The 12,528-nt window shown below is 40.8% G+C and overlaps 1 protein-coding gene across 34 annotated transcripts in view; it reads right to left on the bottom strand.

The window, feature by feature from the left end:
- NEB (nebulin) overlaps positions 1-12,528 on the bottom strand; it is a 108,291-nt gene that overhangs the window by 55,891 nt on the left and 39,872 nt on the right. For 31 of the 34 annotated variants that reach the window (XM_074547825.1, XM_074547791.1, XM_074547798.1 and 28 more), the window contains 23 exons: positions 11,659-11,970; positions 10,927-11,130; positions 10,257-10,361; positions 9,972-10,079; positions 9,537-9,848; positions 8,733-8,936; positions 8,471-8,575; positions 7,828-7,935; positions 7,391-7,702; positions 6,158-6,361; positions 5,829-5,933; positions 5,124-5,228; positions 4,731-5,042; positions 4,308-4,412; positions 3,965-4,063; positions 3,688-3,789; positions 3,399-3,506; positions 2,254-2,565; positions 2,026-2,130; positions 1,839-1,943; positions 1,202-1,306; positions 241-348; positions 39-152 (listed from right to left, as the gene is read on the bottom strand). In XM_074547825.1, coding sequence (XP_074403926.1) covers positions 39-152; positions 241-348; positions 1,202-1,306; positions 1,839-1,943; positions 2,026-2,130; positions 2,254-2,565; positions 3,399-3,506; positions 3,688-3,789; positions 3,965-4,063; positions 4,308-4,412; positions 4,731-5,042; positions 5,124-5,228; positions 5,829-5,933; positions 6,158-6,361; positions 7,391-7,702; positions 7,828-7,935; positions 8,471-8,575; positions 8,733-8,936; positions 9,537-9,848; positions 9,972-10,079; positions 10,257-10,361; positions 10,927-11,130; positions 11,659-11,970 — 3,759 coding nt within the window. The remainder of the gene's footprint in view (positions 1-38; positions 153-240; positions 349-1,201; positions 1,307-1,838; positions 1,944-2,025; positions 2,131-2,253; positions 2,566-3,398; positions 3,507-3,687; positions 3,790-3,964; positions 4,064-4,307; positions 4,413-4,730; positions 5,043-5,123; positions 5,229-5,828; positions 5,934-6,157; positions 6,362-7,390; positions 7,703-7,827; positions 7,936-8,470; positions 8,576-8,732; positions 8,937-9,536; positions 9,849-9,971; positions 10,080-10,256; positions 10,362-10,926; positions 11,131-11,658; positions 11,971-12,528) is intronic. The other 3 variants (XM_074547823.1, XM_074547824.1, XM_074547822.1) reach the window with 2 other exon arrangements.

Here is a 12,528-nt window from a genome sequence, read left to right as displayed (position 1 = left end):
ATGAAATGGAAAATATTCCAGACTTGTTCATTCCTTACCGCGCTCCTCATTTTCTGGAATTCCAGGGAGTGAATGACACCGGGGAAATCACCAATATCCTTCCCAGCCAGGTAGTGGCCTTTCAGCTTCTCATATATTTCCTTGTATTTACGCTGAAAAAATATTCATGTGGAAATTTTAATGTTCATTCTAACAACATATTGGGGGGGAAAAGGGAAAGAATGGGAAATCCCTCCTGACCTCGCTGTTGATTTGGTTTGCATGCTTGGCTCCCACAAGTGGAACATATTTCTCATCCAGAGAGTATCCAATGGGCTTGCTCAGCTCCCAAGCCTTCTTGTAATGTTTCTAGACAAGAAAAAGCACACACAGATTTAATTAAAAAATCAGTTATATTTCACATCTATACACACATGGGATATAACATGGAATACAGAATATTTTTACAGAGTTGTTCCCAATAAATTAAATGGAGAATGTAAATTTTGAACAGTCATTCAGTATAAGGCAAACAGGACAAGTGTTCACTTCAGGAAGTTACCTGAGCACAAATTTGAGCTGATTTCTGCTTGCTTTATTACATTTATACCACAAGTGTAATAAAAGTATCCAAAATATAGATATGAGCTCTGGTATAAAAGTGCAATATAGAATTAAGATTGATCATTTTATAGATTATCAATACTGTGAAAAATCTTCAAGAAATATTGGTGTTTATTAAAGAAACATTAGTGTCAATGGCACTTTCCTAATACCTTTTGTTAAATATTAAATATATTCACCTTCAGATTAAGTGATGAAGTGTGTACTCATATGAATGAGTAATCACTTCTAATTTTAAAAAACTGAGGTTTCTCATTAAAATCAGTGAGACTACTCAGAAGTAACTGCTTAATAATGTAAATCATCTACAGTCTTCATTTCTTACACAAAAAGTAAATGTAAAATTTATCAGTAGTCTCCAAAGGTATTATTGGATGGAATGATACTTGGTTTTGTCACACTATTTTGACTTCCACGCACCACACAGCTGTCCTTTGAGATCACTTCAACAAAGAAAGAAATCATCCTGATTCCAGTGATCCAAACAGGAAAGCTGAAGCAAAAAGGGTTTAAACAACCCCCCTAGCCACACTGCTGAGAGTGGAACAGCTCCTCAGGTCCACCCCAATTTCAGAGTTTGATATTTATGGGAGCTCACCTCACTGTGGAGCAAGGCCATGTCCTTGGCATGGTGCAGAGCAGGAGTATCATCAGACCCAATGTACTGGCCTTTCTCCTGGTTAAATGTTTCTTTGTATTTTAGCTGCAAAAGAAATCAAACACAGTGCTAATTCCACTGGAGAAATACATTATTGCCAACAGTCCATCTATGAGTAATAAACATTAATTTTCTCTTGTGTCTCAATGCAATAATGCTGTGCAGGACATTTCAACCATTGTAATACACAGGCAAATGTTACTGTGTCACCTCAAAATACACATGGTATTCTTGAAAAATTCAAGATACTGCTCAGCAAATACAGTTTAGCAACACCAGGGATTCCATGAACTTTTCATCAAGAACAGGAGTCAGTTTTCTGTTAGAAAAATCTATGCAAACTCTAAGTCAGGGACATGCCATATTCTTCTACAGTAAAATGTTAAATTATTTGGACAGCAGTATTTTGTTGTTCTTTTATATCACTTCTTACTAAACTTGTTCACCCCAGGCAAGCCTGTTATTAATGAGGTGCACACACAAATATATAAGGCTAAATATAGTATAGTTAGCAAAAGTAATTTAATAATCTCCTAATTCTTCTATGTGAAATTTATTTTTAAAAAAAGGTACATACATCACTCTGATTGACAGAGTTCATCTTTGCCAAAGTGATCTCAGGAGTGTCAACCACACTGGTGTATTTGGAAAAGTTATCCAGGGCTTCTTTGGTGTATGCTCTCTGCAAAGAGGTGAAATAACGTCTTAAACACTGCGTGAGAAAGAAGTGCCAATTGTGGAACTGCTGAAATATTTTCTCTTACCTTGTTTATCAGTTCTTGTGCATTCTTAACCTTCTTATGCTCCACTGAATCGAGAGGGATCCAACCAATGCCACGGAGCCACTCCAAATCAGCTTTGTAGATGTTCTAAACCAGAAAGACAATGCAAAAGGACAGAAATGACTGAGCTCAGGATGGATGATGTGCTGTGGGCAATATCCATGGCCAGACCATGCAGAAAGGACCACACAGGGCTGCACCATCACTCACATCGCTCTGCAGGTCGTAGGCCTGCCGTGCGTGGATCACGTCGTTCTGGTCAGGAAGGCAGGTCCACTGGTGCAGGTACTGCCTGTAGTCAACGTCACTGACCAAGTTCTGGCCCTCCTTGGCTGCCACAACTGCCATGGCATCTGAAGGGATGTGGATTTTGGACTTGGTTTTGTTGTAGTCGGATTTGTACAGCCTGTCGTTCTGGATCTCGCCCGCGTGCTCGTACCACACCAGCTTGGGGTCGTCCCTCATCTTGGGCACTCCCACGTAGTGCCCTCTCTGCTTGACATACTCAGCTTTGTATTTCAGCTGGTGGGACAGACACAGAGAAAATCAGCACTGGCTGGGCCCACTCTGGTTTTAACCTGGGAGCAGCCTCAGCTTTGTCAACACAAACAGCACACGAGACAGGGAGTTGTCAAATGCAGCCTTAGGTTTTCAGTATATCACCAGATAAAAATCTGGCCACAAACAATAATATTACCTTGTATAAGCCTTCCTGTTCAAAATATAGCATTTTCTAGTCTAATATGCTCCCCATTTTCACTAAAAGGTATTGTTAACACAGGAGGAAAGACTTGCTAGAAAATGTTTTCTAACAAGCATATTTAGTCTCACTTTGGCAACAAATTATTTGAGATTGTCTGAAGAGTGAATGCTTATTTATGGTATTTACATCACACTGTTTTGACAAAATGTTTATTCCAAATAAGAGTCATGTAATAATTTCAAGATCCATTACGTAAATGTTAAAAATGAAAAGTGTGTACTGGCCTAGAGATTTTGATATGCCAAAAAAGTGAAGTTAGAGCCATATATGTTATAATCACAGTATCACTTCAAATTTTACACTTTTTTGAATTTAACACTTACAAAATATGGAAGTCCAGCTCAGTTGATTTTGAAAGGACTGTTTCCAGAGTGAGGGAATGTAGAAGGAATCTGACCTTGAGCACCAATACCTCCAAACCCCATAATCACAAAGATAGCTGAATTATTTGGAGGACAGTGGGATTCACAGGCCATGAAAAGTCTGGATGTTACCCCAGATGGAAAGCTTTTTAAGTCTGTTTGGGAATTTTCAAGGCCTTTAACATTTCAGGCTTCCAAGCACTTATCTTCCTAATGAGAAGAATCATTACCTCACTTTGGACATCACTCGAGTGCTTGGCATGAGAGATCTGCACCGTGTCAGGAGGCAGGAGGTAACCAGTGGCTTTTTCTTTCTCCCAGCTTTCCTTGTACAAATTCTGTGGGAAATAAAAGTGATGAGGAAATCAACACTACTGCAGTGATCACAATTACTGCACGTATGTAATTTCTTTAGAGGCACAAGGATAACAAATCCTTCCTTCAGGTTGTTATCAGTAAGGCAGGTTTTTTAAATACCTAAAAAATGGGAGTAGAAGCTGTCAAGGAGAGACCACGCACCTGATTCAGAATTCTGGCTGCCTCTCGGGCCATGTCCAGCTGTGGTGTGTCTGTGAGAGTGTAATTTGTCTTGGCCTCATTCCATTCTTTGTGGTATTTAATCTAGGACACAGAAAGAAATTACTGCCTTGTAGCACCCCCACAGAACTGGGGAAACACCATAATCTACACACAAAATAACAAACCAACCCCTGAATTGGCAAGGCTAGTAGACAAAGCACATTAAATACAGAATCACAGAAGTCAAATGTAGCCCAGACACTGAGAGCAAACTTACATCACTGAGGATTTCAGTGCTGTTCTTTGCTGTGACATAATCAACTCTGTCAGCCACAGGAGTGAACGGCAGAGTTTCAGCTTTCGTGCGGTATTTCCTCTGTACCAGAAAGAGAAGAACAGATTACTCTGGAATATTTGATGCCTAACACAGCAATTGTGAATAAGATACACAAGACAAGGAAGTTCTCATGGAGAAAAACCTCTCCATACACAATGAATGTTGTGAAAATATTACAGGTGCATTTTTCATTTGAACAAAACCCATTGTTTAAACCATTTAAAATACTTTGAGTGACAAATACCCCTGAAGAAAATTTTAGTATTGAAAAACATTTGGTTACCTCACTCAGGAGATCTCCAGCATATTTGACATGCTTGACTCCAAGGGAATCATTTGGCAACCACCCGATTCCCCGCAGCCATTCCAAGTCAGCTTTATAAACAGCCTGGGAAAACAAAAGAGGGTCCATGCTCTTAGCTACACTTCCCTGGACAATCCAGCATGATTCAAAAAATAATGCTGGATTATTTTAGATTATTATAGAACTGAATGCAGTGGTTAAAAGGGGAGCAGTAATTCCAGTATGAGCACTACATCTGAATTTATCCCACTTCAACCATTTATAAGTGGCCTACACTTTGCAACTCTAACAAAGAGCAAGGTGTCCCTGAATTCAGGAACAGATTCCCACCCCTTAGAGCTGAAGCAGGATGAGAAGAGGCAACACAGGACTAAGTTAGGGGGTGTTTTCAGGTGGACTTACATCGCTCTGGAGGTCGTAGGCTTGCCGGGCGTGGATCACATCGTTCTGGTCAGGGAGGCAGATCCACTGGTGCAGGTAGTGCCGGTAGTCGGCGTCGCTCACCAGGGCCTGCCCGTGCTTGGCTGACACGATGGACACCATATCCACTGGCAGGTGGCACTGGGTCTTCTGCTTGGCAAAGTGCTTCTTGTACTCTCGTTCGCTCTGAACTTTGGCCACGTCCAGGGCAAACTGGATTTTGGAATCTCCCTTTGCGTTCGGCACTCCCACGTAGTGTCCTTTCTGCTTCTCGTGCTCCAGCTTGTATTTGTACTGGGGGAAGAGCAGAGGCCACCATCAGTAACAGCTAGAAAGAGCCCTCAGAGCATGGGAGATGCCTCTTTTGGCACTTACATCACTGGCAATCTCTCTGGAAGCCTTGGCTGTCTTGATTGGAATTGCATCTGCTCTCAGATCGTAGCTCATCTTCAGCTCATCCCAAGCTCCTTTATATTGTTTCTGAAGAGACAGATAAAACCTCACACACGTGCTGAATGCTCTGGCATTTGCCATTACAGAAACAGAGTCTCCAGCCATTTATTTGCTGAAATACCATGAAATTTTTTGAGCAGTAGTCCTGCTCCTAACCATAAATGCAGCTGCCTCTGAAACACGCAACACCAGTTGTGCAAACTATAAAGCACAAAAGGGTGTTTATAAAGGCGTAGAAAATATTTCTATGCCTTGGGTTGTCATCCATTTTAATAAAATATTCCCTCAGTGGGGCATGATATTAATAATTTAATATCTATTTAATAATAATAATAATAATAATAATAATAATAATAATAATAATAATAATAATAATAATAATAATAATAATAATAATAATAATAATAATAATATCTATTCAATAATTTAATATTAATAAAAAAATAAAATAACTGAACACAAATGTTTATTTTTAAATGGCTGAATACTTTAAGGACATTCAATAGAGGGAAGGGATTGCCACAAGCCCTGTATGAGGATAGATTTCAATGAGATTCACAGAGATTCAATATCATAGAATGATATAATCCACGTACTATTTTAGAGAAAACAGAATGACAAACATACCTGGCTGTAATTAACAGCATTAGCCTTGGCTAGGTTGATTTCAGGGGTGTCTGGCATGATGTGGATCATAGTCTTGTCCTTTTCCCAGGCTTCTTTATATTTTTGCTGTTAAAACAGTCATTTAATAATATCATCAGACTTATTGAATTTCACTTACCAATAACTTAAAATCCCATAAATCTCTCCTGAACTATCAGCTCCAAAGAGCAAAATGTCTGGAAAAGCATTAAACTCAAAACACCGCCGATCAGTTTTATATTTCAGCAGTGAGATTTCTCTTTAGCTGTAGTTTCTGGTGTGGAAGCAGCTTTGAGGAGGTTGGAACGTACAGCGCTGATCTGTTCAGCGTTGGTCTTGGCCAGAACAACATCAGGGGAATCCACAACGCTGGTGAACTTCACGCTGTCAATGGGGGTCCGATACACGTTGTCACTCAGGAGATCCTGGGCATTCTTCACCCTCTTAATTTCTGGAGAGTCGTTGGGCAACCACCCAATTCCACGGAGCCACTCCAGGTCTGACCTGTACACAGCCTGGGTGAGATGGTCAGAAAAGGAAATATTGTTTAAAATGATTGTCTTAATTATTTTAAGCTTGTCTTAATTATTTAATTATAATTAAATAATTTAATATATATTAAATATTTTAATTATAATTAAATAATATAATAACAGGCTTAATTATTTTAAGCTTGTCTTAATTATTTAAGCTTTAATTATTTTAAGATTGTCTTAATTATTTTAATGCAAAGCAGATTATGTTTTATAAACCTAGCCAGAGTCAGGTGAATCCTTTTTATAGACAGGAGATGTTCAGTGTCATAAGTAAAATCAAATCTGGCCACAAGTTTTTAAGTAGTTCAGTTCTAAAACAACACATTCTAAAACTTGTAAGTAGAAACAACTGAAAGGAGCTACAGTTAATGATGATGAATATTAAGAGCTTAGAAGACTGTTCCTGTCTCCTCCAAAACACTTCCTCTAGTAATTTCAACAATTTACAAGCCCTAACAAAACCAAAGCTGCCTACCAGGAAAACTGACAAACAGCAAGGAACAGCAACCTCATATCCAAAGCTTGTAATTGAAACAGTGGAAGAGGAACTGATCAGCAGCAAAGCCAGGTCAGGAAATCAGCAGCACTGATCCTGCTTTGCATTCAGCTACTAAAACCTCTCACTGGCTACCTCACAGAGTTTTCTTCCAATTAAAGAAATTTCCAAGCTTGCTCAAGTAAACAGAAGTAAAAAAAAGCCACCTGAGTCCAAGGCAGCAAATAGCTCTTACCCCTAAGTCCCATCAAAGCAAGCAAGACAAATCCTTCAGCCTCTCCAAATGAGATCTGCCCAAAAGCATTATGCAACACATTATCAACTAAAGTTTTACAATATTCAGAGATAAAACCAATGCTATTTAAGGGTGCAAAAGAACACATAATAGCAGTAACAAAAAATTGAAGAAAACAGTCTCAACATAAATCTGTTGTGACTGTATAGCACTGAACAATCAGAATAAGGCTATAAACTATTGAATAATAAAACTACACATCTCTGTGGGTACTCACGTCGCTCTGCAGGTCGTAGGCCTGCCGTGCGTGGATCACGTCGTTCTGGTCAGGAAGGCAGGTCCACTGGTGCAGGTACTGCCTGTAGTCAACGTCACTGACCAAGTTCTGGCACTCCTTGGCTGCCTGCACTGACAGGGCATCCACAGGGATGTGGATCTGGGTCTTGGAATCGTTGTAGGCCTTCTTGTAGAGGCGGTCGTTCTGCAGGGCCATGGCGCGCGCGGCCTGCGCCAGCTTGGGGTCATCCTTGGCACTGGGGCACCCGATGTAGTGGCCTTTCTGCTTCTCGTGGGTTTCTTTGTACTTGTACTGCAAATGCAGAGAGAGCAGAAGGTGTGTTGCTCACCTGGACACAGCCACCAGGCTCAGGCTGCCAGCCTGAGCTCCACTCAGCTCTGCTGGGACACAAGCAGCACATGAAGAGAAGGCTGTACCTCGCTGGCAATGTCTCTGGAGGCCTTGGCTTGTTTGATGGGAATGGCATCTGCTCTTAGGTCGTAGCCTTTCGCCTTGACCTCATCCCAGGCTTTCTGATAATGTTTCTGCAAAGAAAATTAATCACCTTTGTTAAACATAGTGAAATGCCTTCTCTAAAAACCTGCTTGCTGGGAAGCAGGGGAGCCCTGTTTGCTTGGGACAGGCAAATGACCAGCCTGGGAGCCCTGTTTGCTTCCTGTAACTGACAGAGTGACAACAATGATCCTGGCAAGCATCTCAACAGAAAACTCATTACTTAAAGTAGGTGCAAGATTAAAACTCAAAGAGGCAGCAGAAATATTCCTGAAGACAGACCACTATGTCTGCAGACTCCAACAACTCCTCCATGGAATGTATTTGGCAGGTTTTGCCAAAGGGAGCAGAAGCTGTGTGGAACTGCACACTGAGCTTGGGAGTTTGTTCATGAACACACAACCTGTTGATAGGCCTAGAGGTGATAAAAAGCCTCTGGATGCAATTTCCTGTTTACAAGTACATTAGAAGGTGCTTTGTGCACCACCATTTACAGCAAAGACCGGAAGAACAATTACCAGCCTTCACTTTCTAACACTTCACAAATATTTCATGTTACTCTCTTACATTGCTGATGTTGAGAGCATTGACTTTGGACTGCAGCATGACAGGAGTGTCTGAAGGGAGGGAAATCTGGGTCTTGTCTTTATCCCAGGCCTCACGATACAGACGCTGAGGAGAAAGGAAGAACAACGGCAATTCAGCATGGTGAGGAAAAAAAACACCAAGAGGAATTCTTCAGTAATTCCAACTTGCAAAACTTCATCATTCCCACCATAGAAACTCTACTCTCCATGAGAAAGAAATGAAATGTGAAAGGGGAGCTTACATCACTGAGCTGCATGGCATTGGTCTTGGCCAGGACAACGTCTGGGGAGTCGGTGATGCTGGTGAACTTCAGCTGCTCCGGCCGCGTGCGGTACAGGCGGTCGTTGAGGATCTCCTGGGCCTTCTTGGCTTTGACCACATCCACAGACCCTTCTGTCAGCCAGCCAATGCCTCGCAGCCATTCCAGGTCGGACTTGTACACGGACTTGTACACAAACAAACCAAGGGTTACTGGCATTGCAGAGGTAACTCTTAGCCCAGAGAGCTGGTGGGCTCTCAGTTCCTGGAGATGTTCAAGACCAGTCTGGATGAGGCTCTGAAAAACCAGGTCTAGTGGAAGGTTAGGGTGGGAATAAGATGGTCTTTTCCCACCCAAACCATTTTGGGATTATGCAGCTCTAAGTGGAAGAAGATTTTTTATAAGCCTTTCGCCAAATTATTCTCCTACTCTTTACACAACAAGCAGCCAGTGATGCTCTGTTGTATCAGGTGCCTTCTAGATGCAGCACCACTAATTTGCACAGAAACAATGATACCTTTAAGACACTGCATTCAAACCAGGGGCATGACCTGCAAGGAGTCTGAAAGCAAACATTCCAGAGCAGACCAAGAAAACATGGCTTCCCTATGAACTGCCCCAAATATTTCTGGCACCCAGGCTGAAATCCATTGGAAAGGATAAAATAAACATACCAGAACCAACTGCAGGCCCATGAATGTGCATTTGAAAGCATATCTGCCAGTCACTAACAAACAGAACCTCACACAGCTGCCCTAAAGCTTTCCTACAGTGACTGTCACTCACGTCGCTCTGCAGGTCGTAGGCCTGCCGTGCGTGGATCACGTCGTTCTGGTCAGGAAGGCAGGTCCACTGGTGCAGGTACTGCCTGTAGTCAACGTCACTGACCAAGTTCTGGCACTCCTTGGCTGCCTGCACTGACAGGGCATCCACAGGGATGTGGATCTGGGTCTTGGAATCGTTGTAGGCCTTCTTGTAGAGGCGGTCGTTCTGCAGGGCCATGGCGCGCGCGGCCTGCGCCAGCTTGGGGTCATCCTTGGCACTGGGGCACCCGATGTAGTGGCCTTTCTGCTTCTCGTGGGTTTCTTTGTACTTGTACTGCAAACACAAAAAGAAGTGAATCTGGGATGAAGATCCCATCATTTCCTATTGCTATTGATCAAAAAAATGCATATTCTTGTTTATAAGGGAACTGAAAATAAATGTAAAGGAAGAACATACGTCACTCGCAATATCTCTTGATGCTTTTGCAGTTTTGATTGGAATTGCATCAGCTCTCATGTCATAACCCTTCTTTTTGGCCTCTTCCCAGGCTTGTATATAAAGTTTCTACACAAGAGAAGACAGAAAATAGCTTGTCAATATTCTGAGAGATGGGATTTCTAAGTTTCATAATTGTCTCTTGAATTTTTCATGAATGTGTGTTTCAGAACATCTTTATGATTAAAGAAATGCTGACTTAGCTTTGAATTTCCACTAGTTCAGTAAATTTCTGAATGTCCTTACTTTGCTAACGTTGGCTGCGTTGGCCTTTGCTAACAGAATGTCTGGTGTGTCAGGCATGACATGGATGGACTTCTTGTCTGCATCCCAGGCTTCCGTGTACAAACGCTGCGAGAGAGGAAAACAGCCCTTTACAACAAGTTCTTTATGAAAATATTTTACAATTACAATTATTTTACTAACTGCTAGGGGTAGTTCCAGTAAGCTCTAATACCCTGACACAGCAAAGTTTCTCTCTGAACAGTTCACGAAGGAAAACTTTGTCCCCTCCTCATTATTTCTCAGATTAAGCTAGTGCAGCAATTGACAGATTTTGGGTTGTGGAGAAACAGGAGGGCAAGTGTATTATTTAATCTGTATTATTTGTTTGATTATGTTTGTTAGTGAATTTCACCCTCCAGATCTGAGATATGTTGCACAAGTTTCACATCCAGAGAACTTCAGGTATGTCCTCATCACTTGTTCATCATGAAGTATTATCCTTGGAAAAATCTGTGATTTCAGGGACTTTTGCCTGTAGGTTTTTGCCAATTGCTCACTTCAGACTGAGCCCTGAGATAACAGCTTTCCTGTACAATGGATGAACTTGGACATTAATTTTCTCTTAAATCCCCAATTTTTTTAATTTTTCACCTCATGAACAAGTTCTACTAACTGGCAGTACCACCCTCACCTTGTTCATGATCTCAGCATTTTGCTTGGCTAAGACCATGGCCAAGGAATCGGTCACGCTGGTGAATTTGATTTTGTCTGCAGGCTGCCGATACTTCCTGTCACTGAGGATTTCTCCAGCTTTCTTGGCTTTCTCAACCTCCAAGGAGCCAATAGGAACCCATCCAATGCCTCTCAGCCATTCCAGGTCTGATTTGTAAACAGCCTGAAAAAATTTGAAATTTTGTTACATAGGGGCAAGCATGATCAAATATTAAAATTAATATTTTAATATTAATAATATAAATAAATAATATTATAATATTAATTATAATATAAACAAGCACATACAATATGAACAACTGGGTATGTTTCTGAGGATATGGTTCTGAAAACAATTGTTTTTGAAGATTTAGTAAAATAATTATTAAATAAGAGAAATAAAAGAGGTATTGTAGCACAATGCTAGAATCAGAGTAACACACAAATTATACCTCAGGTTAAGGACTGAAAAAACAGGATTAAACATAAATTTGAAGAAAGAATTGAAAGAATGAAAGAATGAAAACATTTCAACAAGTCTGATGCAAGCGACTAGAGGCTTATTATCCATATTCTAAAAATTAGATTGTGCAAGACTTAATTCCGTGTTACAGAATGATTGTATTACAGAATTAGGGTGTTACAGAAATGCTGTGTTACAGAAATGCTGTGTTACAGAAATGCTGTGTTACAAATTTAAGGATTTGCTCACATCACTCTGCAGGTCATAGGCTTGCTTGGCGTGGATGACGTCGTTCTGGTCGGGCAGGCAGATCCACTGGTGCAGGTAGTGCCGGTAATCGGCATCACTGACCAGCTGCTGGCACTTCTTGGCCAACACCACTCCCAGCATGTCCACGGGGCTGCTGAACCTTGTCTTGGACTTCTCAAAGTCCTTCTTGTACTCCCTGTCGCTCTGGATCTTGGCCACGTGCATCGACCACATCATCTTGGGGTCATCCTCGATGTTCCTGGCCCCAATGTGGTGGCCCAGCTGTTTGCGATACCCTTCCTTGTACTTGTACTGCAGGAAAAAAATCCATATATATGTTTATATATTTTATCCTTTTGTAAGACAAAGCATTTAAATAGATTTCTTGGTAGAAAAACAAAGAGCACTAAAATCTGTTATCCTCTGTCTCTTAGTGATATTGTCTAATCCTTGAAACAAAACCTGTCCCAGTTATTGCTGAGTTTTTTCCAGCTTTTGTGTTTTGCATTTCAATGCGACACTGAAACAGAATTATTTCTTTCCTCCAGAAAAGATAAGCATTTAAACTTTCAGAATTTATTTACTTACATATCTCTTTTGGGGACAGATTTTAAAGGACTTCCTATTTTGAATCAGAAATTATCTTGACAAACTCCTACATCTTTTTGTTCATCCTACTTTACCATCCATGAAGAGCAATGGGGGACATATAAATAATCTTCATATTATTATATTTATTCATAACTGTGATACATAACTCATAAAAAATTACTGGGTATCCATTTTTTTGTGCACGTATGGCATGTGGTAGAATCACTACGAAAACAGATTTCTATGTTATCTATTTTGTGACATGTGACATTAGCAAAT

Source organism: Zonotrichia albicollis, chromosome 10, assembly GCF_047830755.1.
Source record: "Zonotrichia albicollis isolate bZonAlb1 chromosome 10, bZonAlb1.hap1, whole genome shotgun sequence".
NCBI classification, from domain to species: domain Eukaryota; kingdom Metazoa; phylum Chordata; class Aves; order Passeriformes; family Passerellidae; genus Zonotrichia; species Zonotrichia albicollis.
Note: the sequence above shows the minus strand (reverse complement) of the source record. Positions and strands in the feature narration are given on the sequence as shown.